This window comes from Bos javanicus, chromosome 19 (genome assembly GCF_032452875.1).
Source record: "Bos javanicus breed banteng chromosome 19, ARS-OSU_banteng_1.0, whole genome shotgun sequence".
In the NCBI taxonomy this organism is placed as follows: domain Eukaryota; kingdom Metazoa; phylum Chordata; class Mammalia; order Artiodactyla; family Bovidae; genus Bos; species Bos javanicus.
Window position 1 is genome coordinate 1,772,628 of NC_083886.1, and position 27,274 is coordinate 1,799,901.

At 38.8% G+C, this 27,274-nt stretch overlaps 1 protein-coding gene and 1 pseudogene across 1 annotated transcript in view; one reads left to right on the forward strand and one right to left on the reverse strand.

Annotated features, from left to right (window-relative positions):
- Nucleotides 1-27,274, reverse strand: part of CA10 (carbonic anhydrase 10) — an 843,529-nt gene that overhangs the window by 15,641 nt on the left and 800,614 nt on the right. Inside the window, exon 5 of the mRNA XM_061389988.1 lies at nucleotides 11,496-11,591. Coding sequence (XP_061245972.1) covers nucleotides 11,496-11,591 — 96 coding nt within the window. The remainder of the gene's footprint in view (nucleotides 1-11,495; nucleotides 11,592-27,274) is intronic.
- LOC133231630 (EEF1A lysine methyltransferase 1-like) lies at nucleotides 7,670-8,399 on the forward strand (annotated as a pseudogene).

Genomic DNA, 27,274 nt, shown 5'->3' on the forward strand with positions numbered 1-27,274 from the left:
AACTGGAATCAAGATTGCCGGGAGAAATATCAATAACCTCAGATATGCATATGACACCACCCTTATGGCAGAAAGTGAAGAGGAACTCAAAAGCCTCTTGATGAAAGTGAAAGAGGAGAGTGAAAAAGCTGGCTTAAAGCTCAACATTCAGAAAGTGAAGATCACGGCATCTGGTCCCACCACTTCATGGGAAATAGATGGGGAAACAGTGGAAATAGTGTCAGACTTTATTTTTCTGGGCTCCAAAATCACTACAGATGGTGACTGCAGCCATGAAATTAAAAGACGCTTACTCCTTGGAAGGAAAGTTATGACCAACCTAGATAGCATATTCAAAAGCAGAGACATTACTTTGCCAACAAAAGTTCGTCTAGTCAAGGCTATGGTTTTTCCTGTGGTCATGTATGGATGTGAGAGTTGGACTGTGAAGAAGGCTGAGTGCCGAAGAATTGATGCTTTTGAACTGTGGTGTTGGAGAAGACTCTTGAGAGTCCCTTGGACTGCAAGGAGATCCAACCAGTCCATTCTGAAGGAGATCAGGCCTGGGATTTCTTTGGAAGGAATGATGCTAAAGCTGAAACTCCAGTACTTTGGCCACCTCATTGAAGAGTTGACTTATTGGAAAAGACTCTGATGCTGGGAGGGATTGGGGGCAAGAGGAGAAGGGGACGACAGAGGATGAGATGGTTGGATGGCATCACTGAATCGATGGACGTGAGTCTCAGTGAACTCCGGGAGTTGGTGATGGACAGGGAGGCCTGGCGTGCTGCAATTCATGGGGTAGCAAAGAGTCGGACACAACTGAGCGACTGATCTGATCTGACCCCATTTAGGTCACAACAGAGCACTCACTAAGTAACATTCCCTGAGCTACACAGTAGGTCCTCATTAGTTATCTATTTTATATATAGTAACAATGGTGTTATATGTCAATTCCAATTTCTCAAATCACCCAACCCCTCCTTCTCACCTTGGTGTCCATATATTTGTATGCTATATCTGTGTCTCTATTTCTGTTTTGCAAATAAGATCATGTATACCATTTTTCTAGATACCACATATATGTGTTAATACATGATATTTGGTTTTTCTCTTTCCGTCTTACTGTACTCTGTATGATAGTTTCTAGGTCCATTATCTAGGTCAACTATTTAGGTATGATAGTCTCTACAAATGACCCAGTATTGTTCCTTTTAATGGCTAAGTAATATCCCATTGTGTGTGTGTGTGTGTATATATATATATATATATATATATGTATATATGTATCTCATATATTCTTTATCTATTCCTCTGTTGATGGATATTTAGATTGATTTCATGCCATGGCTATTGTAAATAGTGTTACAATGAACATTGGGGTGCATGTGTCCTTTTGAATTATGGCTTTGGGTATAAGAACAGTAGTAGTGTTGCTGGGTCATACGGTAGTTTTATTTTTAGTTTTTTTAAGGAACCTCCATATGGTTTTCCATTGTGGCTGTATCAATTTACATTCACACCAACAGCAAAAGGGTTTACTTTTCTCCACACTCTCTCCAGCATTTATTGTTTGTATAATTAAAAAAAATTATTTTTAATTGGAGGATAATTGCTTTACAATTTTTTGTAGATTTTTTAAATGACAGGCTAGCTGGTGTGAGGTGATACATCATTTTAGTTTTGATTTACATTTCTCTAGGAATTAGTGATGTTAAGCATCTTTTCATGGCTTTGTGGGCCATCTGTATGTATTTTTTGGATAAATATCTGTTTAGGTCTTCAGACCAATTTTTAATTGAGTGTTTTTACATTGAATGTATAAATTATATTTTAGAGATTAATCTTTTGTCAGTTGTTCCATTTGCAAATATTTTCTCCAATTCTGAGAGTTGCCTTTTCATCTTGTTTATGGTTTCCTTTGCTATGCAAAAGCTTTTAGGTTTAATTAGGTCCCATTTGTTAATTTTTGTTTTATTTTTATTACTCTAGGAGGTGGCTCAAAAAAGATCATCCTGCAATTTATGTCATAGAGTTCTGCCTATGTTTTCCTCTAAGAATTTATATTATCCTACCTTACCTTTAGGTCTTTAAATCATTTTGAGTTTATTTTTGTACATGGTGTTAGAGTGTTCTGATTTTATTATTTCACATGTACCTGTCCAGTTTTCCTGGCACCATTTCTTAAGAGGTTATCTTTTCTCCATTGTATACTTCTGTCTCCTTTGTCAAAGATAAGGTGTGTGACAAGGTTCATAGGTGTGTGAGTTTATCTCTGGTTTTCTTATACTCTTCTATTGATCTGCATTTCTGTTTTTTTATGCCAGTACCATACTGTCTTGATGACTGTACCTTTGTCTATAATCTGAAGTCAGGGAGCCTGATTGCCCAGCTGTTTTTTTTCCCTCAAGATTGATTTGGCTTTTCAGGACCTTTTGTATTTCTATACAAATTGTATAGTTTTCTGTTCTAAGTTCTGTGAAAAATGCCATCAGTGATTTGATGGAGTTTCATTGAATCTGTAGATTGCTTTGGGTAATATAGTCATTTTCACAATATTGATTCTTTGAATCCGAGGATATGACCTATCTTTCTACTTGTTTGTGTCATCTTTGATTTTTTTTAAATCTTATTTTATAGTTTTCTGCATAGAGATCTTTTGCCTCCTTCAGTTCAGTTGCTCAGTCGTGTCCGACTCTTAGTGACCCCATGAATTGCAGCACACCAGGCCTCATTGTCCATCACCAACTCCCGGAGTTCACTCAGACTCATGTCCATCGAGTCAGTGATGCCATCCAGCTATCTCATTCTCTGTCATCCCCTTCTCCTCCTACTCCCAATCCCTCCCAGCATCAGAGTATTTTCCAATAAGTCAACTCTTCGCATGAGGTAGCCAATCAGCTTTAGCATCATGTCTTCCAAAGAAATCCCAGGGCTGATCTCCTTCAGAATGGACTGCTTGTTATTTCTGCTCTGACCTTATAACTTTTTTTCCTCCTAACTTTTTCTTTCTCTAGTTGCTTTAGTTGTAAGGTTAAGTTGTATATTTGAGATCATTCTTTTTTTTTTTTTTTTTCCTCTTAAGGAAAAAGTGAGATCATTCTTGAATCTTCAGAATGGACTGCTTGGATCTCCTTGCAGTCCAAGGGACTCTCAAGAGTCTTCTCCAACACCACAGTTCAAAAGCATCAATTCTTCAGCGCTCAGCTTTCTTCACAGTACAACTCTCACATCCATACATGACCACTGGAAAAACCATAGCCTTGACTAGACGAACCTTTGTTGGCAAAGTAATGTCTCTGCTTTTCAATATGCTATCTAGGTTGGTTATAACTTTTCTTCCAAGGAGTAAGCATCTTTTAATTTAATGGCTGCAGTTATCATCTGTAGTGATTTTGGAGCCCAAAAATATAAAGTCTGACACTGTTTCCACTGTTTCCCCATCTATTTGCCAGGAAGTGATGGGACCAGTTGCCATGATCTTAGTATTCTGAATGTTTAGCTTTAAGCCAACCTTTTCACTCTCCTCTTTCACCTTCATCAAGAGGCTTTTTAGTTCCTCTTCACTTTCTGCCATAAGGGTGGTATCATATGCATATCTGAGGTTATTGATATTTCTCCCAGCAATCTTGATTCCAGCTTGTGCTTCTTCCAGCCCAGCATTTCTCATGATGTACTCTGTATATCAGTTAAATAAGCAGGGTGACAATATACAGCCTTGACGTACTCCTTTTCCTATTTGCAACCAGTCTGGTTTATCCCTAGGTATTTTATTATTTTTGTTGCAATGGTAAATGAGATTATTTTCTTGATTTATCTTTCTGATGGTCCATTGTTGGCATATAGGGGTTCAGATTTCTGTGTATTAATTCTGTCTCTTGTGACTTTACGAAATTCATTGATTAGCTCTAGAAGTTTTCTGGTGGCATCTTTAGGTTTTCTATCAATAGTATCATGTCATCTGCAAACAATGACAGTTTTACTTTTTTTTTTTTTCCAATCTGGATTCCTTTTATTTCTTTTTCTTCTCTGATTGCTGTGACTAGTATACTTCCAAGATTATGTTGAATAATAATGGTGAGAGAGGACAATCCCTTGTCTGGTTCCTGATCTTAGAGGAAATGCTTTCAAATTTTCACCATTGAGGAGTTTGTTTGCAGGAGCGTTGTCATATATAGCCTTTATTGTGTTGAAGTATGTTCCCTCTATATCCATTTTATGCAAACATTTTTTTTTTAATCCTAAATGGGTGTTGAATTTTGCCAAAAGTTTTTTTTTTTCTTCTGCATCTACTGAGATGATCACGTGGCATATGGTTTTTATTTTACAGTTTGTTAATATGTTTTAGCACATTGATCAATTTGCATATACTGATGAATCCTTACATGCCTTGGATAAACCCTGTTTGATCATGATGTATAATTCTCTTAATGTATTGTTGGATTCCGATTTCTAGTATTTTGTTGAGGAATAGCACATCTATATTTATTGGCAATATTGGGCTGTTTTTTGGCATATCTTTGTCTGGTTTTGGTATCAGGGTGATAGTGGCCTTGTAGAATGAGTGTGGGAGTGTTCCTCTCTCTGTAATATTTTTGGAAAAGTTTGAGAACAATAGGCACTAGCTCATCTCTAAGTGCTTGATAGGATTTATCTGTGAAGCCATCTGGTTCTGGACTTTTGTCTATTGAAAGATTTTTAATCCGAGTTTCATTTTTATTACTTGTGATTGGTCTGTTAATATTTTCTGATTCTTTCTGGTCCAACCTTGGGAGGTTTTCCCTTTTTTGAAATTTGTTAATTTCTTCCAGATTTCCCATTTTATTGGCATATAGTTGTTTGTAGTACTCCCTTATGATCCTTTATATTTCTGCAGTGTCAGTTATATTAATTTGATTGAATTTTATTTAATAATCTCTCCTTTTTCATTTATAATTTTATTGATTTGAGTCTCTTCCCTTTTTTTTCCCCTTGGGGAATCTGGCTGAGGTTGATCAATTTATTAAAAAAAAATCTTCTCAAACAGTGAACTTTTAGTTTCATTGATATTTGCTATTGTTTTCTTAATTTCTATTTCATTTATTTCTGCTCTGACCTTATAACTTTTTTTCTCCTACTAACTTTTTCTTCTTTCTCTAGTTGCTTTAGTTGTAAGGTTAAGTTGTATATTTGAGATTATTCTTGAATCTTGAGGTAGGATTGCATTTCTATTAACTTCCCTCTTAGAATTGCTTTTGCTGCATCATATAGGTTTCAGGTTTTTGTGTTTTCATTGTCATTTATTTCTAAGTATTTTTAAATTTCTCTTTGATTTCCTCAGTAATCTTTTGGCTACTTCAGATAAGATCAGATCAGATCAGTCGCTCAGTCATGTCCGACTCTTTGAGACCCCATGAATCGCAGCACACCAGGCCTCCCTGTCCATCACCAACTCCCGGAGTTCACTCAGATTCACATCCATCGAGTCAGTGATGCCATCCAGCCATCTCGTCCTCTGTCGTCCCCTTTAGTAGCATAGTATTTAGTCTCCATGTGTTTGTGGTTTTTACTGTTTTTTTTTTTTTTCCCTGTAATTGAATCCTAATTTTATAGTGCTGTAGTTGGAAAAGATACTTTATGCAATTTCAATATTCTTAAATTTACCAAGACTTGAAGGAGATCAGCCCTGGGATTTCTTTGGAAGGAATGATGCTAAAGTTGAAACTCCAGTACTTTGGCCACCTCATGTGAAGAGCTGACTCATTGGAAAAGACTCTGATACTGGGACGGATTGGGGGCAGGAGGAGAAGGGGACGACGGAGGATGTGATGGCTGGATGGAATCGCTGACTCGATGGACGTGAGTTTGAGTGAACTCCGGGAGTTGGTGATGGACAGGGAGGCCTGGCGTGCTGCAATTCATGGGGTCGCAAAGAGTCGGACACGACTGAGAGACTGAACTGAACTGGACTGTTTTGTTACTTAATATATGACCTATCCAGGAGAAAGTTTTGTGTGCACTTGAGAAAAAAAAAAAAAGTGTATTCTGCTGCTTTTACATGTAATGTCCTAAAAATATCAATTAAGTCTCTGTTTTAATGTGTCATTTAAGGTCTTTGTTTTCTTATTAAATTTTTTGTCTGGATGATCAGTCCATTGGTATGCTTGGGATGTTAAAGTACCCCACTATTATTGTGTTATTATTGATTTCCCTTTTTATGGCTGTTAGCATTTGCTTTATGTATTAAGGTGCTCCTATATTAGGTGCATAAATAGTTACAGGTGTTATATCTTCTTCTTGGGTTGATCTCATGATCATTATGTAGTGTCCTTCCTTGTCTCTTGTAACAGTTGTTAAAGTCTTTTTTTTTTTTTTCTGATATGACTATTGGTATTCCCCCTCTCTTTTTATTTACATTTGCATGGAATATATTTTTTCTTCTCCTTATTTTCTGTCTGTATGTGTCCCTATGTCTGAGGTAGACTTCTTGTGGACAGTACATATGAACTCTTTTTAGAATCCATTCAGCAATCTGTGTCTTTTTGCTGACACATTTAATCCTCTTACATTTAAGGTAATTATCAGTATGTATGTTTCTCTTGCCATTTACTTAACTGTGTTGGGTTTGTTTTTTTTTTTGTTGTTCTTTTTTCTTTTCTTGTGTTTAGCATCTAGAGAAGTTTTTTTCAGCAATTTTTATAAAGCTAGTTTGTTAGTACTGAATTCTCTCAGCTTTTGCTTATCTGTGAAGCTTTTGATTTCTCTTTTGAATATTAATGAGATCCTTGCTAGATAGAGTAATTTTGGTTGTAGGTTTCCCCCTTTCATTACTTTAAATATATCCTGCCACTCCCTTCTGGGTTGCAGAGTTTCTGCTGAAACATTAACTGATACCTTAGGACTCCCTGATATGTTATTTCTTGTTTTTCCCTTGCTGCTTTTATTATTTTTCTTTTAATTTTTGTTAGTTTAGTATATGTCTTGGTGTGTTTCTTCTTGGGTTGTACCCTGTATGAGATTCTCTTTGCTTCCCAGACTTGGGCGACTATTTCTTTTCCCATGTTAGGGAAATTTTCAACTATAAATCTTTTGAAATATTTTCTAGGACATTTTCTCTTTCTCTTTTTCTTCTGAGACCCCTATTACTTGTATGTTATTGTGTTTAGTGTTGTTACAGAGGTCTCTGAGACAGTCTTCATTTCTTTTCATTCTTTTTTCTTTATTCTGATTTGCAGAAGTTATTTCCACCTTTCTATCTTGTCACTTATCCTTTCTTCTGCCTCAGTTATTCTGCTATTGATTCCTTCAGAGAAGGCAATGGCACCCCACTCCAGTACTCTTGCCTGGAAAATCCCATGGAAGGAGGAGCCTGGAAGGTGCAGTCCATGGGGTCGCTGAGGGCCGGACACAACTGAGCGACTTTACTTTGACTTTTCACTTTCCAGCATTGGAGAAGGAAATGGCAACCCACTCCAGTATTCTTGTCTGGAGAATCCCAGGGATGGGGGAGCCTGGTGGGCTGCTGTCTATGGGGTTGCACAGAGTCTGACATGACTGAAGCGACTTAGCAGCAGCCGTGATTCCTTCTAGTGTGCACGTGCAGACGCAGCTGGCTGCCCGACCAGGCCCCGGGCTACGGAGCATGCGTGGAGTCAAGCAGCAAGTGGAGTGAGGAGCTTGCCCCTACTCTTCTCGTCCGCATCTCCCGACACAGTCAGGTTGTGAAATGAGTGATTGTGAAGACGAGGCCCCCTGCTCCCAGCTTTCTTCATACACCCTTGCAGCTCTGCAGGAATTTTATGCTGAGCAGCAGCAGCACCACTCTCACCTCCGTGGTGATGACAAGTACAACATCGGGATAATAGAAGAGAACTGGCGGGTGAGCCAGTTCTGGTACAGCCCGGAGACGGCCCTGTACCTTGCTGAGGACGCCTTGGCAGCTGCCGGGGAGGGTGGCAGAATAGCCCCCAGCGTCTACCAGAAGCTGAGAGAGCGGCACAGAGACGATGTCTTCCTCTGCATATTTGAGTACAACCGGAGGTTTGCCGTATACGGAAAGGACTTTGTCTACTATGACTACAAGAACCCTGTGGACTTACCCGAGAAGATCACCACACACAGCTTTGCCATCGTCGTGGCAGATCACCCCTATCACCTGGAGGAATGTCTTAGGAAAATGTCAGAAACCATCAGGCTCCTGACCCGGGGAAAGATTCTGCTGTGCACAGGTGCTGTCATGGAGGCGGTGGCAGCAAAGCTGCTTGGAGTGAAGATGTGCAAGTTTATTCCAGAACACACTCACCCTGGGAAACGAGTTCCACTGTTTCGTGAATTTCGACTCCAGGCTGGACCGTGATCTGTCAGTGCAGCTCCCAGTGCAGGAAGGACCCAAGTGACATTTCCTTTCTGAAAAACTACCACCTCCTCGTCCTCATTTTCGAGGTTAAGGCATTATGATTTCCTTAGGATGTCCCTGGAGCGCAGGGTGCTTTTGCCGACTTGAGTCTGTGGAATTAATATCTGGAGGAACTTTTAGACCCCATCTAGTGGAGAAGGCAATGGCACCCCACTCCAGTACTCTTGCCTGGAAAAATCCCATGGATGGAGGAGCCTGGTAGGCTGCAGTCCATGGGGTTGCTAAGAGTCAGACAGGACCGAGAGACTTCACTTTCACTTTTCACTTTCATGCATTGGAGAAGGAAATGGCAACCCACTCCAGTGTTCTTGCCTGGAGAATCCCTGGGACAGGGCAGCCTGGTGGGCTGCCCTCTATGGGGTCGCACAGAGTTGGACACAACTGAAGCAACTTAGCAGCAGCAGCAGTGTTTTCAATTCCAGTTATTGTGTTGTTCATTACTGTTTTTTCTTTAGTTCATCTAAGTCTTTGTTAAACACTTCATCCATGTTCTGTGCATGCCTCCAAGTTTATTTCTGTGAGTTGGATCATCTTTACTATCACTACTCTGAATTATTTTTCAGACAGATTGCCTATTTCCTCTTCATTTATTTGATCTTACATTTTTACTAGCGTCGCCATATTTATTATTCTTCTCATTGTATTTAACCTACTGTCTTTGAAGTTTTCTTTCTGCAGGTTGTAGGACCATTGCTCCTGTTGCTTATGGTATCTGCCGCCAGCAGATGAGGTTGACCCAATGGCTTGTGTAGGTTTCCTGTTGGAAAGGACTGGTGCCTGTGCTCTGGTGGGTAGAGCTGAGTCTCATCCCTCCGATGGGCAGGCCCATATCATGTAGTGTGTTTTGGTATATCTGTGTGCTTAGCACTTTAGACAGCCTGTCTGCTAATAGGTGGGTTTGTGTTCCAGTTATGATTGTTTTTTAGTGTGACGTATTAAGTATCTTGGAGTCAAGGTAGAGACTTTCTGTTGAGATCTTGCCAATTAATATTCCCCAGGTCTCAGAATTCTCTGGGATTTCCCAGGTGGTGCAGTGGTAAAGAATATGCTTGATAACAGCATTGACTCAATGGGCGTGAATTTGAGCAAAGTCTACGAGATAATGAAAGGCAGAGGAGCCTGGGGTGTTGCAGCCCATGGGGTTGCAAAGAGCCAGACGTGATTTAGTGACTGAATATCAACAAGGAATTCTCCAGTGGTCCAATGTCCTGGCCTTGGCACTCCCACTTCAGAGGCTCAGGCCTAACCCCTGGTTAGGGAACCATGATCTTGCAAGCCACACAGTGCAATGAAAAAAGGGTCAGGAAAGAAAATAAATAAACAAAACCCAAGACAAATGGCAAAGACAAAAACAAAGAATGATAGTTTTTAAAAAAGGAAAACAAATGAAGAAACAAAACCCAAGATAGATGGTAAAAGAAAAATGAAACAAAGAAAAATAAAAACTAAAACACACACACACATACAAAAAAAGAAACAAAAACAATGAAAATAAAAAAAACCAGAAAGCAACCAGACAAATAAAAGAACCTAAAAACAAAATCAGAACAATTAAAAACAAAACTAAGAAAAATAAGAAAGAAAACCAAAGTAGAATACAAACTAAAAATAAAGTAAAATAAATGTTAAAAACAAAACAAGGAAAGAACACAAAACAATGGAAAGGTAAAGTAAAAATAGAAAAATACAAATTGCATTAAAAATAATGAAAGCAGCAACAGAACATATAAACAGCAATAAGAATATTTTCCTGGTGTCTCATCTGTCAGTGTTTTTACCCCCACTATGATCCCCAGCCAAATTCTGCTTTCCCTAGTATTCTCTAGGTAGGCTTCTGGACTTGCTATGGACAAGGTGTGGGCAGCTCAGACTCTGAGCTGGCCCAACCATAATATGTACTTGACCCCATTGACTGGTCTCAGTTGTGGGAAAATTCATTGTCCATTCATATATTCCACAGATGCACAGTTTATCAAGATGATCATGGGGATTTAACTTGTGGCTTGTGCAATTGCACAATACATGAGAAGATTTTCATTCCTCTTCCTTAGTCACTCTATTCTTGGGCTTTAGCTAAGGCCTTAGCCCCACCTCTGCATGTGGGCCTCCCACAGAGGTCTGCTCCTGAGGCTTCCCCAAAGCAATTAGATCTGACCTGGTGAGGACAGGGCATGGAGGTGGCCTGGCTGCTGGGTCACAGGAGCCCTGGCAAAGACAGATGTATGGGGGATCAGTGGCTGCAAGAGATATAGTCCAGCCAGTGAGAAAGTACACAGGGAAGCCAATGGCCAGGAGTTCAAGAGATCCAGCTATAGTGGTAGCCTTTCCCATAATCCACTGGCTATAGTGAAAGGATCAGTCCTGTTGGTGACCTTTCCTAGCGCCTGATGACAGGTGCTTCTTCTTCTTCTTCTTTTTTTTTTTTTTTAATTTGCAAACCTGTTTCACCCAACAATGGTCAAAAGGTTGTGTAATTTTTTAACAACTTAAACTTTTATTTGTTGGAAGTTTGTTGTTGATGATGACTATAAGGAGATGTGGAGCTACCCTAGAATGTCATAAAGCCAGCATTGGTGAATTTTCTTAATTATTCACAGGGATGTTTACATGAGAGAGGTAAACTGGGAGGGAAAGATGATACTCAGAGCAATTCCTGAAAGCTGGAGGGAACTGTTTAGTGCAGTGCCTGGAGGGAAGGGACATCTTACATTTTCTTTTTATTCCTTTTTCCAAGGGTCATCTGATTGACAGCCCTTTAATCCTGTTGGGTATCAGTGAGAAACCATCTCCCCTTCTATTTATTCCTTCTGATTCTTCTGCATGAGTGGAACCTAGAACCTTCCCCTGGATCCAGCATCATTTTTCTCTCTAGGATAGAAACTACCTGGATCCTCAGGCCCCAGTGCTCTAAACTCATTGTTTTTGCATCTCACTGAAAGAGTCTTTATTTTTCATAAACCTCATGGACATAAATATTGGACATAGATATTTCGCTTTGGTAATATCTATGCAGCTTGGGTTATTTTGCTATTTTTCTAAGATTCAACAGGACTATAAACTGATATTCTGATTGGGATGGAAATGGTAAGAAGAGAAGAATGAAGGAATGCAACACACTTACTTTAATAAATATAGAAACTACCACCAATCCGTTTGGGCTCTTTGCAGCTTCTGTGACATTGGTATATAGCTCGTGGTTATAGTGGATGAGCTGCACCTGGAAGAAGGAAAAAGCAATAATGCAATAATGAGAACAAAATGTAACATTAAAAGATATGAGGCACCCCATAGCCACCCTACATAAGGCTAAACTGTAAAGTAAATTGTAAAAAAAAAATTGGAAAGATAGTTCTATAATTGAGATTTCAGGGATATGGCGTGTGTCATAAAATACATGCACATGCACACACACATACAAAAATACCCATACATATTTGCAGTTATTTTCTGGTAACAATCATGGCTTTAATAAGATCAGTGCCCATCTGGCTCTGGCTTCATTTAAAGGGTATGCAAAGTTACATTCCCTTGTTAGAAGCAGAATTGCCCTACAGAGGTGGGCCAGCTTTCCAGGATGCACCTACAGTTGCCATTAGCAGCAAGTAAATATTCCTCATGGCCATGGGCAAGAAGAGAATTGCTAAATCCTTTCAGTCAAGTGACTTTGGAGGAGAGTGGCTAACCTGCAAGATGAAGTGCTGCTAAGGGAGAGGAAGTTGATGGCTTAGGTTTCTGATGCATCAGCCTGCCCAGGTTATCTGTGCCAGACTTAACTTGTTCCTTATTGAATGAAGATCAGTAATATGCCTGTTGAGCCTTTATGCATTCATTTCAGGCTGTGGTTTTAAAATATGTTTTAACAGTATGGTGGTATAATTTTGTAATAAACTAAACAATAGAGAAATTGAAACAAAAGCCCCCCCCCCACATCTTTCTAATTGTAGTCCAAGCAATATAATTATTAAGAGTTTACTACATATTCTTCCAGATATTTTTGTGTTTATAACACACACACACACACTCACAGAGAGAGAGTTTAAAAAATATTAAATGAGTAAATTACCAGAAACATACAACCTACCAATATTGCATCAAGAGAACATAGAAACATGAACAAATGAGTACAAATAAAGTGATTGAAGTAGCAATCAAAACCCTCTCAGCTAAAAAAATCCCTGGACCAGATGGCTTTGTGGGTGAGTTCCACCAGTCTTTCAAATAGAATTCATATCAATCCTTCTTAAACTCTTCAAAACCACAGAAGAAGAAAGAACATTTCCAAATTCATTTTATTAGGCCAGAGTCATCCTGACACAAAGCCAGACAAAGACACTGCAAGAAAACAACTAAAAAGGCCAATATCTCTAATAGAACAATGCACTTCCCAGGTGGCACGCTAGTGGTAAAGAACCTGCCTGACAATGCAGGAGACATACGAGATGAGATGAAGGTTAGATCCCTGGTTCTGGAAGATCCCCTGGAGGAGGGCATGGCAAACCACAATGTAACAGAACTGAGGACCCTGAGATAAATCCTCACACTTATGGTCAATTGATATTCAACAAGGGTGTCAAGAACACATAATGATACAGGATAGACTATTTAGTAAATTATTTTGGGAAAACTAGCTATTCCATGCAGAATAATGAAATTGGACTCTGCTTCATACCACATATAAAAGTCAACTAAAAGTGGATTAAAGACTTATGTATTAGACCTGAAGCTGTAAAACTAGTAGATGAAAGAAAACATAGGAAAAGGTTTTTTGACATTGGTCTTAGCAATGTTTTTTTGATTATGACAGCAAGAAGCACAGGCAATAAGCAAAAATAGAAAAGTGGAATTGTGTCAAACTAGAAAGCTTCTGCAAAGTAAAATGTGCGTGTGCTCAGTCACTCAGTCATGTCTGATTCCTTGTAACCCATGGACTGTAGCCCTGCCAGGTTCCTCTGCCCATGGAATTTTCCATTTCCTACCATTTGAATTTATTGCCATTTCCTACTCCAGGGGATTTTCCCGAGCCAGGGATCTAATCTGAATCATTTGCATCTCCTACATTACCAGGTGGATACTTTATCACAACAGCCATGTAAGAAGCTCAAAGGAAGCAAACAAAACAGTAAAATGGCAACCTACAGAAAAGGAGAAAATATGTGCAAACCAAGTATCTTTTAAGGATTAATATCCAAAATAAACAGGTAGCTCATACAACTCAACAGCAAAAACAAAAACAGAAACCTGATTTTTAAAATGCGCAAATAATTTAAATTGATGTTTATTAAAACAAAACACACAAATGTCCAATAGGTACATGAAAAAGTGCACAATATCATAAATCATTGATGAAATGCAAATCAAACCCATGATGCGATACAACCTGACACTTGTTATCAGTCAGTTCAGTTCAGTTCAGTCGCTCAGTCCTGTCCGACTCTTTGTGACCCCATGAATCACAGCACGCCAAGCCTCCCTGTCCATCACCAACTCTCGGAGTGCACTCAGACTCACATCCATTGAATCGGCGATGCCATTCAGCCATCTCATCCTCTGTCATCCCCTTCTCCTCTTGCCCCCAATCCCTCCCAGCATCAGAGTCTTTTCCAATGAGTCAACTCTTTGCATGAGGTGGTCAAAGTACTGGAGTTTCAGCTTCAGCATCATTCCCTCCAAAGAACACCCAGAGCTGATCTCCTTTAGAATGGACTGGTTGGATCTCCTTGCAGTCCAAGGGACTCTCAAGAGTCTTCTCCAACACCACTGTTCAAAAGCATCAATTTGGTGCTCAGTTTTCTTCACAGTCCTACTCTCACATCCATACATGACCACTGGAAAAACCATAGCCTTGACTAGACGGACCTCTGTTGGCAAAGTAATATCTCTGCTTTTCAATATGCTATCTAGGTTGGTTATAACTTTTCTTCCAAGAAGTAAGCGTCTTTTAATTTCATGGTTGCATTCACCATCTGCAGTGATTTTGGAGCCCAGTAAAATATAAAGTCTGACACTATTTCCACTGTTTCCCTATCTATTTCCCATGAAGTGATGGGACCAGATGCCATGATCTTCATTTTCTGAATGTTGAACTTTAAGCCAACTTTTTCACTCTCCTCTTTCACCTTCATCAAGAGGCTTTTTAGTTCCTCTTCACTTTCTGCCATAAGGGTGGTGTCATCTGCATATCTGAGGTTACTGATATTTCTCCTGGCAATCTTGATTCCAGTTTGTGACTCTTCCAGACCAGCATTTCTCATGATGTACTCTGCATATAAGTTAAATAAGCAGGGTGACAATTACAGCCTTGATGTACTCCTTTTCCTATTTGGAACCAGTCTGTTGTACCATGTCCAGTTCTTATTTTTGCTTCCTGACCTGCATATAGGTTTCTCAAGAGGAAGCTCAGGTGGTCATATAATGGCTATTAAAAAAAAAAAAAAAAAAGACAAGGGATAACAAGTGTTGATGATGATGTGGAGAAAAGGGGACACCTGCACACTGTTGGTAGAAGTGTAAACTGGTGCTTCCACAATGGAAAACAGTGTAGAAGTTCTTCAGAAAATGAAAAAGAGAACTACTACATGATCCAGCAACACCACTGTGCATATATGTCTTAAAGAAATAAGATCTGACTCTTAAAGAGGTATCTGCATTCCCATGTTCATTGTATCATTATTCACAATAGCTAAAATATGTAAGCAACATGAGTGTCCACAGATGGATGAATGGATAAGGAAAATGTGATACATGCCCCTCCCTCCCTACACACCTGAAGATTATTCAATAATAATAGTGACTGAAATCCTATTATTTATGACGACACCAATTAACTAGATGAGCCAAAAGTACATTATGCTATGTGAAATATGCCAGAAACAGAAAGACACATACTTAATAAACTCACTCATATGTAGAAAATAAAGTAGTCAAACTCATAAAAAGAGAGTTTAGAATAAATGATCCAAAATCTTGAAAACAAAATGGAGTTACAGCTAAAGATCCTGGAGACAAGAATTGAGAAGATGCAAGAAATGTTTAAGAAGGACCTAGAAGAAATAAAAAAGAGTCAATCAATAATGAATAATGCAATAAATGAGGTCAAAAACACTCTGGAGGGAACCAACAGTCGAATAACAGAGGCAGAAGATAGGATAAGTGAGGTAGAAGTTAGAATGGTAGAAATAAATGAAGCAGAGAGGAAAAAGAAAAAAAAGAACTAAAAGAAATGAGGACAATGCAGAGACCTCTGGGACAATGTTCAACACCCCAACATTTGAATCATAGGAGTCCCAGAAGAAGACAGAAAGAAAGGCCATGAAAAAATACTTGATGAAATAATAGTTGAAAACTTCCTTAAAATGGGGAAGGAAATAGTCACCCAACTCCAAGAAATCCAGAGAGTCCCAAACAGGATAAACTCAATTCAAAACATACCAAGACACATATTAATCAAATTAAGAAAGATCAAACACAAAGAAAAAATTTAAAAGCAGCAAGGGAAAAACAACAAATAACACACAAGGGGATTCTCATAAGGATAACAGCTGAACTTTCAATAGAAACTCTTCAGTCCAGAAGGAAATAGCAAGACATACTTAGTGATGAAAGAGAAAAACCTACAACCAAGATTACTATACCCAGCAAGGATCTCATTCAAATATGAAGGAGAAATCAAAAGTTTACAAACAAGCAAAAGCTGAGAGAATTCAGCATCACCAAATCAGCTCTTCAACAAATGCTAAAGGATATTCTCTAGACAGAAAACACAGAAAGGGTGTATAAAGTTGAAGCCAAAACAACAAAGTAAATGGCAACAGGATCATACTTATCAATAATTACCTTAAACGTAAATGGGTTGAATGCCTCAACCAAAAGACAAAGAGTGCCTGAAAGGATACAAAAACAAGACCCTTGTATATGCTATCTACAAGAGAACACTTCAAAACAATGGACACAAACAGAATGAAAGTGAAGGGCTGGAAAAGATATTTCACAAAAATGGAGACCAAAAGAAAGCAGGAATAGCAATACTCATATCACATAAGAAGAGACAAAGAAGGACACTACACAATGATCAAAGGATCAATACAAGAATAAGATATAACAATTATAGATATATATGCACCAAACATAGGAGCCCCATAATATGTAAGGCAAGTGCTAGCAAGTATGAAAGGGGAAATTAACAATAACAGAATAATAGTGGGAGACCTGCATACCCCACTCACACCTATGGATAGATCAACTAAACAGAAAATTAACAAGGAAACACAAATTTTAAATGATACAATGGACCAGTTAGACCTAATTGATATATATAGGACATTTCACCTCAAAATAATGAATTTCACCTTTTTCTCAAGGGCACGCAGAATTTCTCCAAGATAGATCACATCCTGGGCCATAAATCTAGCCTTGGAAATCTTTTCTGACCACAATGCAGTAAAATTAGATGTCAATTACAGGAGAAAAACTGTTAAAATTTCAACATATGGAAGCTAAAAAACATGCTTATGAATCACCAACAAATTACAGAAGAAATCAAAAAAGAAATCAAAATATGCATAAAAATGAATGAAAATGAAAACACAACAACCCAAAAGCTATGGGACACTGTAAAAGCAGTGCTAAGGGGAAGATTCATAGCAATACAGGCTTACTTCAAGGAACAAGAAAAAAGTCAAATAAATAACTTAATTCTACACCTAAAGCAAGTAGAAAAAGAAGAAATGAAGCACCCGAGGGTTAGTAGAAGGAAAGAAATCTTAAAAATCAGAGCAGAAATAAATGAAAAACAAACAAAGAGACCACAGCAAAACAAAAACAAAAACACAAAGCTAGAAGCTGGTTCTTTGAGAAGATAAATAAAATTGACAAATCATTAGCCAGACTCATCAAGAAACAAAGGAAGACTAATCAAATCAGCAACATTAGAAATGAAAATGGGGAAATCAAACAGACAACCCAGAAATAAAAAGGATCATAGGAGACTACTGTCAGCAACTATCAGCCAATAAAATGGACAACTTGGAAGAAATGGACAAATGCTTAGAAAAGTATGACTTTCCAAAACTGAACCAGGAGGAAATAGAAAATCTTACCAGACCCATCACAAGCATGGAAATTTAAACTGTAATCAGAAATCTTCCAGCAAACAAAAGCCCAAAGGCAATGGCACCCCACTCCATTACTCTTGCTGGAAAATCTCATGGAAGGAGGAGCCTGGAAGGCTTCAGTCCATGGGGTCGCTGAGGGTCGGACACAACAGCGACTTCACTTTCACTTTTCACTTTCATGCATTGGAGAAGGAAATGGCAACTCACTCCACTGTCCTTGCCTGGAGAATCCCAGGGACGGGGGAGCCTGGTGGGCTACCATCTATGGGAATCGCACGGAGTCGGACACGACTGAAGCGACTTAGCAGCAGCAGATGGCTTCACAGCTGAATTCTACCAAAAATTTAGAGAAGAGCTAACATCTATCCTACTCAAATCTTACAGAAAATTGCAGAGGAAGGTAAACTTTCAAACTCATTCTATGAGGCCACCATCACCTTAATTCCAAAACCAGACAAAGATGCCACAAAAAAAGAAAACTACAGGCCAATATCACTGATGAACATAGATGCAAAAATCCTTAAAAAAAATTCTAGCCAACAGAATCCAACAACATATTAAAAAGATCATACATCATCACCAAGTGGGCTTTATCCCAGGGATGCAAGGATTCTTCAATATCCACAAATCAATCAATGTAATACACCACATTAACAAATTGAAAGATAAAACCTTATGATTATCTCAATAAATGCAGAGAAAGCCTTTGACAAAATTCAACATCCATTTATGATAAAATCTCCCAGAAAGTTAGAATAGAAGGAACATACCTCAAAATAGTAAAAGCTATATATGGCAAACCCACAGCAAACATTATCCTCAATGGTGAAAAACTGAAAGCATTTCCCCTAAAGTCAGGAACAAGAAAAGGGTGCCCACTCTCACCATTACTATTCAACATAGTTTTGGAAGTTTTAGCCACAGCAATCAGAGGAGAAAAAGAAATAAAGGGAATCCAGATTGGAAAAGTATAAATAAAATGCTCACTGTTTGCAGATGACATGATCCTCTACATAGAAAACCCTAAAGACTCCACCAGAAAATTACTAGAGCTAATCAATGAATACAGTAAAGTTTCAGGATATAAAATTAACACACAGGAATTCCTTGCATTCCTACACACTAACAATGAGAAAACAGAAAGAGAAATTAAGGAAACAATTCCATTCACCATTGCAATGGAAAGAATAAAATATTTAGGAATATATCTACCTAAAGAAACAGAAGACCTATATATAAAAAACTATAAAACACTGATGAAAGAAATAAAAAGGACACAAATAGATGGAGAAATATACCATGTTCATGGATTGGAATAATCAATATATTGAAAACGAGTATACTACCCAAAGCAAAGTATAGATTCAATGCAATCAATCCCTATCAAGCTACAAATGGTATTTTTCAGATAACTGGAACAAATAATTTCACAATTTGTATGGAAATACAAAAAGAAACTCCAATAGCCAAAGCAATCTTGAGAAAGAAGAACGGAACTGGAGGAATCAACCTGCCTGACTTCAGGCTCTACTACAAAGCCACAGTCATCAAGACAGTATGGTACTGGCACAAAGACAGAAATTTAGATCAATGGAACAAAATAGAAAGCCCAGAGATAAATCCACACACCTATGGACATCTTATCTTTGAAAAAGGAGGCAAGAATATACAATGGAGAAAAGACAATCTTGTTAAAGAGATTTCTTTAACAAGTGGTGCTGAGAAAACTGGTCAACCACTTGTAAAGGAATGAAACTAAAGCACTTTCTAACACCATACACAAAAATAAACTCTAAATGGATTAAAGATCTAAACATAAGATGAGAAACTATAAAACTCCTAGAGGAAAACATAGGCAAAACACTCTCCAACATAAATCACAGCAGGATCCTCTATGACCCACCTCCCAGAGTAATGGAAATAAAAGCAAAAATAAACAAATGGGACCTAACTAAACTTAAAAACTTTTTCACAACGAAGGAAACTTTAAGCAAGGTTAAAAGACAGCCTTCAGAATGGGAGAAAAGTATAGCAAAGGAAGTAACTGACAAAGAATTAATCTCAAAAATATACAAGCAACTCTTGCAACTCTATTCCAGAAAAATAAACTACCCAATCAAAAAATAGGCCAAGGCACTAAACAGACATTTCCCCAAGAAGACATACAGATAGCTAACAAACACATGAAAAGATGTTCAACGTTCCTCATTATCAGAGAAATGAAAATCAAAACCACAATGAGGTACCATCTAATGCTGGTCAGAATGGCTACTATCCAAAAGTCTACAAACAATAAATGTTAGAGAGGTTGTGGAGAAAAGGGAACCCTCTTACACTGTTGATGGGAATGCAAACTAGTACAACCACTATGGAAAACAGTGTGGATATTCCTTAAAAAACTGGAAATAGAACTGCCATATGACCCAGCAATCCCAATGCTGGGCATACACACTGAGGAAACCTGAATTGAAAGAGACAGATGTACCCCAGTGGTCATTGCAGCACTGTTTATAATAGCCAGGACATGGAAGCAACCTAGATGTCCATCTGCAGACGAATGGATAAGAAAGCTGTGGTAGGTGTACACAATGAAATATTATTCAGCCATTAAAAATAATACATTTGAATCAGTTTTAATGAGGTGGATGAAACTGGAGCCTATTATTCAGAGTGAAGTAAGTCAGAAAGAAAAATACCAATATAGTATACTAACGCATATATATGGAATTTAGAAAGATGGTAACAATAACCCTGTGTACGAGACAGCAAAAGACATACTGATGTATAGAACTGTCTTTTGGACTCTGTGGGAGGTGGGGAGTGTGGATGACTTGAGAGAAGAGCATTGAAACATGTATATTATCATATGTGAAACAGATCACCAGTCCAGGTTCGATGCATGAGACAGGGTGCTCAGGGCTGGTGCACTGGGATGACCGAGAGGGATGGGATGGGTGGGTTGTGGATAGGGGGTTCAGGATTGGTAACACATGTACACCCATGGCTGATTCATGTCAATGTATGGCAGAAACCACTACAGTATTGTAAAATAATTAGCCTCTAATTAAAATAAATAAATTTAAAAAATTGGTGGTTGTCAGGGGTTGAGTGGAAAGGGAAATGAGATTATTGTACTCTTGTACAAAGTTTCAGTCATGAAAGTGAATGACTTCTGGAGCTCTGAAGCACCAGAATGGTGGTGATAACTAACAATATTTTATTGTACACTTGGGATTTTCTGAAAGTATAGATTCTAAGTTAAATCTTATCACACATACTCACACACTGGTAACTATGTTGGGGTGATGGATAGGTTATTTAGTTTGATTCTGGTGGTCTTTCACAATGTATACATGTATCAAAATATCAAAGTGTACACCTTAAATGTGTACAATTTTTATACATCAAATATATATCAATAAAAATAAAAAGTGAAAGAAAAACAGTGGAAATGGAAAAAACTGAAATAATACTCAGCCATAAAAAGGAACACATTTGAGTCTGTTCTAAGCAGGTGGATGAACTTAGAGCCTATTATACAGAGTGAAGTAAATCAGAAAGAGAAAGATAAATACCGTATTCTAATGCATATATACAGAATATAGAAAAATGTTACTGAATAATTTATTTAAACGGAAGCAATGGAGAAAGCAGACATAGAGAATAGACTTATGGACATGGAGAGAGAGGAGGAGACGGTGAGATGCATTTTAAAAACTAAAAAAAGAAAAAGGACTTCTGAAAACAGGTAAAGAGTTAGTCCAGATCAAAGTCCTTTTTGGAAAGTTGGTGTAGGATGATCCTGGGAGGGGCTTTTTAGGATGATGTCTCATTGGCACCCCACTCCAGTACTCTTGCCTGGAAAATCCCATGGATGGAGGAGCCTGGTGAGCTGCAGTCCATGGGGTAGCGAAGAGTTGGACACGACTGAGCAACTTCACTTTCACTTTTCACTTTCACTTTCACTTTTCACTTTCACTTTTCACTTTCATGCACTGGAGAAGGAAATGGCAACCCACTCCAGTGTTCTTGCCTGGAGAATCCCAGGGACGGGGTAGCCTGGTGGGCTGCTGTCTATGGGGTCACACAGAGTCGGACACGACTGAAGCAACTTAGCAGCAGTAGCAGCAGCATTGTCAGAGTACTAATGGACTTAATGATAATTCTAGTATTGAATTAAAATCCTATGATGATGTCAGGTGTTGTTAGGGCTTGGAGGAGCTCTTGTAATGGATCAGGGACTAGGATTTACTCTGTGATGTGCAGGGATTTGCTGGGTCATTGTCTGTGATCATGTAAGTAGAGACTTACAGGAATTCCCCTACATATGAACCTTGAAGTAGTTAAGTTTCAAAGGTGCGAATATGCATTCCTTGTCCAATCATATAAGTTAGTTCATGTCTTATGTACATTGTCACATACATGCCTCCTATTTGTGTATTTCACTGTACAGTACTGTATAGTGTTCAGTAGTACAGTATCTTTATTTCAAGTTCAAGATGTCCCAGAGCAAGAGGGTAGATAGAATTGAATCCAGCAAGGAACCAGAACCTGTGCTATCATCATCAGATGTAAGTGAAATCACAGTTTGCCATCCATCTCCTATTGCTGATGATCCTTCAGTTCTACCATTTTCCACCTCCTCTCCCTCCTCTAGTCAGTCTGTAACTCTTCTTGCCTGTTGACTCAATGCCAGCCCCTGTATGCAAGCAGTTGCACTGTATTAAAAGATTAAAAATGTTTTCTTTATTTTTTTATATATTATTTGTATAAAACGTCCTATAATCTATCATAGAACCAATTGTGTAAAAAGAAAAGAAAATAAACAATGGACAACGGAAATTGAATCATTTGTAAGTAATTATGAACTTGATTTTTAAAACTTTTTTAAAAATTTAAAATGTTGGTAGATATCTTGCTAAGTCCATGTAAATGAATCTACCTAAATCTTTCTAATAGTTGTAGAATTCTCCATCATATAAATGCATTGCAACACGTTTACCATCCTTTCAATAGTTTTCAGGTCATTTCCATTTTTTGTCTCTTGTAAATAATGTCACAACAAGATTAGCATACATCCTTCTATAATGATATAAGCATTTTCCACAGGTTGATGTGAGTATATAACCAGTTCAGTTCAGTCACTCAGTCATGTTTGACTTTCTGTGACCCCATGGGCTGAAGCAAGCCAAGCTTCCCTGTCCATCACCAACTTCTGGAGTTTGCTCAGACTCATGTCCATCAGGGCAGTGATGCCATAGAACCATCTCATTCTCCGTCATCCCATTCTCCTCCTGCCTTCAGTCTTTCCCAGAATCAAGGTCTTTTCCAATGAATCAGTTATTTGCATCAGGTGGCCAGAGTATTGAAACTTCAGCTTCATCATCAGTCCTTCCAATGAATATTCAGTATTGACCAGTTTGATCTCCTTGCAGTCCAAGGGACTCTCAAGAGTCTTCTCCAGCACCACAGTTCAAAAGCATCAGTATTTCAGTGTTCAGCTTTCTTTATGGTCAACTCTTACATCCATACATGACTACTGGAAAAAACAGAGCTTTGACTAGATGGACCTTTGTCAGCAAAGTAATGTCTCTGCTTTTTAATATGCTGTCTAGGTTTGTCATAGCTTTTCTTCCAAGGAGAAAGTGTCTTAATTTTGTGGCTGCAATCACAATCTGCAATGATTTTAGAGCCCCCAAAATAAAATCTCTCAATTTTTTCTACCGTTTCCCCCTTCTATTTACCATGAAGTGATGGAACCAGATGCCATGACCTTAGTTTTTTGAATGTTGAGGTTTTTTTTTTTTTTTTTTTTTTTCCACTCTCCTTTTTCACTTTCATCAAGATGCTCTTTAGTTTTTCTTCACTTTCTGCCATAAGGGTGGTGTCATCTGCATATCTGAGGTTATTGCTATTTCTCCCGACAATCTTGATTCCAGCTTGTGCTTCTCACAAGCCAAGCATTTCTAATGATGTACTCTGCATATAAGTTAAATAAGCAGGGTGACAGTATACAGCCTTGATGTATTCCTTTCTCAATTTGGAGCCAGTTTGTTTTTCCATGTCTGGTTCTAGCTGTTGCTTCTTTACCTGCATACAGATATCTCCGGAGGCAGGTAAGGTGGTGTGGTATTCCCATCTCTTGAAGAATTTTCCACAGTTTGTTGTGATCTGCACAGTCAAAGTTTTGGTATAGTCAATAAAGCAGAAGTAGATGTTTTTCTGGAACTGTCTTGCTTTTTCAGTGATCCAATGTCAAGAATACTGAAGTGGTTTGCCATTCCTTTCTCCAGTGGACGACATTTATTCAGAACTCTACACCATCTTGGGTGGCCCTACAGGGGGCCACTCATTGTTTCACTGAGTTAGACAAGGTGGTGGTCCATGTGATCAGTTTAGTTTTCTGTGATTGTGGTTTTCATTCTGTCTGCCCTCTGATGAATAAGGATAAGATGCTTATGGAATCTTCCTTATTGGAGAGACTGACTGTGGGGAAAGCTGGGTCTTTTTCTGATGGGCTGGACCATGCCCAGTGAATCTTTAATCCAAATTTCTTTTGATGGACGTGGCTGTGTTCCTTCCCTATTGTTTGGCGTGAGGCCAAACTGTCCACCCAAAACTCCACTGGAGACTCCTGAACACTCACAGGCAAGTCTGACTTAGTCTCTTATGGGGACACTGCTCTCTTCTTCTGGTTCCTGGTGCACACAAAGTTTCATTTATGCCATCCAAGAGTCTGTTTCCTCATTCCTGTGGAAGTTCTGCAATTAAATCTCACTGGCCTCCAAAGTCCAATTTGCTGCATGTTCTCAGTCCTTTTGCCAGATTCCCAGATTGGGAAATCTACTGTGGGTCTTAGAACTTTCTTAACAGGGTGAGAATTTCTTTGCTATAATTGTTCTGCATTTTTTGGTTCATCTGCTCGGTGACTATATGGTGGGGTTAATGGTGACCTCCTCCAAGAGGGCTTATGCCACACGCTGCATGACTCAGGTCTGCAGCAACCAGAGTCTCTGTCTCTGTGACAGGCCACTGTTGACCCGTACCTCCACAGGAGACACTCAAACATTCAAAGGCAGGTCTGGCTCAGTCTCTGTGAGGCCCCTGGGACCTGGTGCCCACAAGGTTTTGTTTGAGCCCTCCAAACTTCTCTGGTATAGGGTATAGGGTTTGATTTTAAATGCGAGTTCTCCCCTCCTACCCTCTTGTTGGAGTTTCTCCTTTTCCCTTAGATGTGGGGTATCTTTTTTTGTGGGATCCAACATTCTCCTGTCAATGGTTGTTCACCAGCAAGTTGAAGTTTTGGAATTCTTTCAGAAGAAGACAAGTACACGTCCTTCTACTTCCCCATCTTTTTTTTTTTTTTTAAACTTTACATAATTGTATTAGTTTTGCCAAATATCGAAATGAATCTGCCACAGGTATACCTGTGTTCCCCATCCTGAACCCTCCTCCCTCCTCCCTCCCCATACCCTCCCTCTGGGTCATCCCAGTGCACCAGCCCCAAGCATCCAGTATCGTGCATCGAACCTGGACTGGCGACTCGTTTCATACATGATATTATACATGTTTCAATGCCATTCTCCCAAATCTCCCCACCCTCTCCCTCTCCCTCAGAGTCCATAAGACTGATCTATACATCAGTGTCTCTTTTGCTGTCTTGTACACAGGGTTATTGTTACCATCTTTCTAAATTTCATATATATGCGTTAGTATACTGTATTGGTGTTTTTCTTTCTGGCTTACTTCACTCTGTATAATAGGTTCCAGTTTCATCCATCTCTTTAGAACTGATTCAAATGTATTCCTTTTAATGGCTGAATAATACTCCATTGTGTATAGGTACCACAGCTTTCTTATCCATTCATCTGCTAATGGGCATCTAGGTTGCTTCCATGTCCTGGCTATTATAAACAGTGCTGTGATGAACATTGGGGTACACGTGTCTCTTTCCCTTTTGGTTTCCTCAGTGTGTATACCCAGCAGTGGGATTGCTGGATCATAAGGCAGTTCTATTTCCAGTTTTTTAAGGAATCTCCACACTGTTCTCCATAGTGGCTGTACTAGTTTGCATTCCCACCAACAGTGTAAGAGGGTTCCCTTTTCTCCACACCCTCTCCACCACCCATCTTTTTTTAAATTTAAATTTATTTATTTTAATTGGAGGCTAATTACTTTACAATATTGTATTGGTTTTGCCATACATCAATCCACCATGGGTGTACATGTGTTCCCAATCTTGAACCCCCCTCCCACCTCCCTCCCCATAGAATCCCTCTGGGTCCCCATCTTGTCTTAAGTGATAAGACACTTATTGGACTACTCTAATATGTAGCACTACTTATTGGAGTATCTAATAAAGTGGTGCGTATAAAAGTGATTTATGACTCTGAAACTATAAAGAGTATTCATTATTCCCAATATCATATAGTGAATTTTAAAAGGAGGTATTTTTTTTAGAAATTGTGAAAGTCAATGACCAGAAAAAGGTATTTTTCCTTGCTCTTTGCAAAAACACTTCTAAACCAGTGAACTGTAACCTTCACTGTGCATCCAGTTCACCTGGGTGCTTTTAAAATCCACCTATGCCAAATTCTGATTCATTTATGGTGGAAACAAGGCACTGGTACTTTTTAAAACTCTCTAATTAGAGGGTAGCTGGAGTGGAGGACCAATGCAACACAGTCAATAAACATCAATATCCGTATCCCATCAGTGTGTACTCAGAAGGATGGTACTTTTATTCTAAAAATATCTTGATCATTTTGAGTCCATAGAGCTTCTCTTGGTGGGAGCACATATTATTGCTGCTCTTGAAATATCCTATTTGTTTATCACTTCTTTACTTCTTGTGAGTTTTGCCAATGATGGCAAATGGTTATACAGCAGTTATTCTGTTATCAAAAAGTCAACCTCAGGCAGGAAGTGGTGAATCTGTCATGCCTGTACAGAAATCAGGCCAGGCAAACTTACACGCCTGTGCTCATCAGTCTCCCCCCACCTTTTCCCTCCCACCACACAGTCAAGATTTTACATAGATGGAGAAACAGGAGCTATGGAGAGGCCTGTTACACTTCCTTTTAATGTTGAGTAAGCTTCTTAATGAGAATCAAAGCACATTCTGCCATCTATTAAGACCTTCAGATCATGTGCCCTAGAAAATATTCCTTGAAATTTCAGCATGTGCTGAAGAATAGTGAGGAGAGATAAAAAAAAGCCTTCCTCAGCAATCAATGCAAAGAAATAGAGGAAAACAACAGAATGGGAAAGACTAGAGATCTCTTCAAGAAAATTAGAGAAACAAAGGGAACATTTCATGCAAAGATGGGCACAATAAAGGACAGAAGTGATAGGGACCTAACAGAAGCAGAGGATATTTAGAAGAGCTGACAAGAATACACAGAAGAACTGTACAAAAAACATCTTCATGACCAAGATAATCATGATGGTGTGATCACTCACCTAGAGCCAGACATCCTGGATGTGAAGTCAAGTGGGCCATAGAAAGCATCACTACGAACAAAGCTAGTGGAGGTGATGGAATTCCAGTTGAGTTATTTCAAATCCTGAAAGATGATGCTGTGAAAGTGCTGCACTCAATATGCTAGCAAATTTGGAAAACTCAGCAGTGGCCACAGGACTGGAAAAGGTCAGTTTTCATTCCAGTCCCAAAGAATGCTCAAACTACTGCATAATTGCACTCATCTCACATGCTAGTAAAGTAATGCTCAAAATTCTCCAAGCCAGGCTTCAGCAATACGTGAACCGCGAACTTCCAGATGTTCAAGTT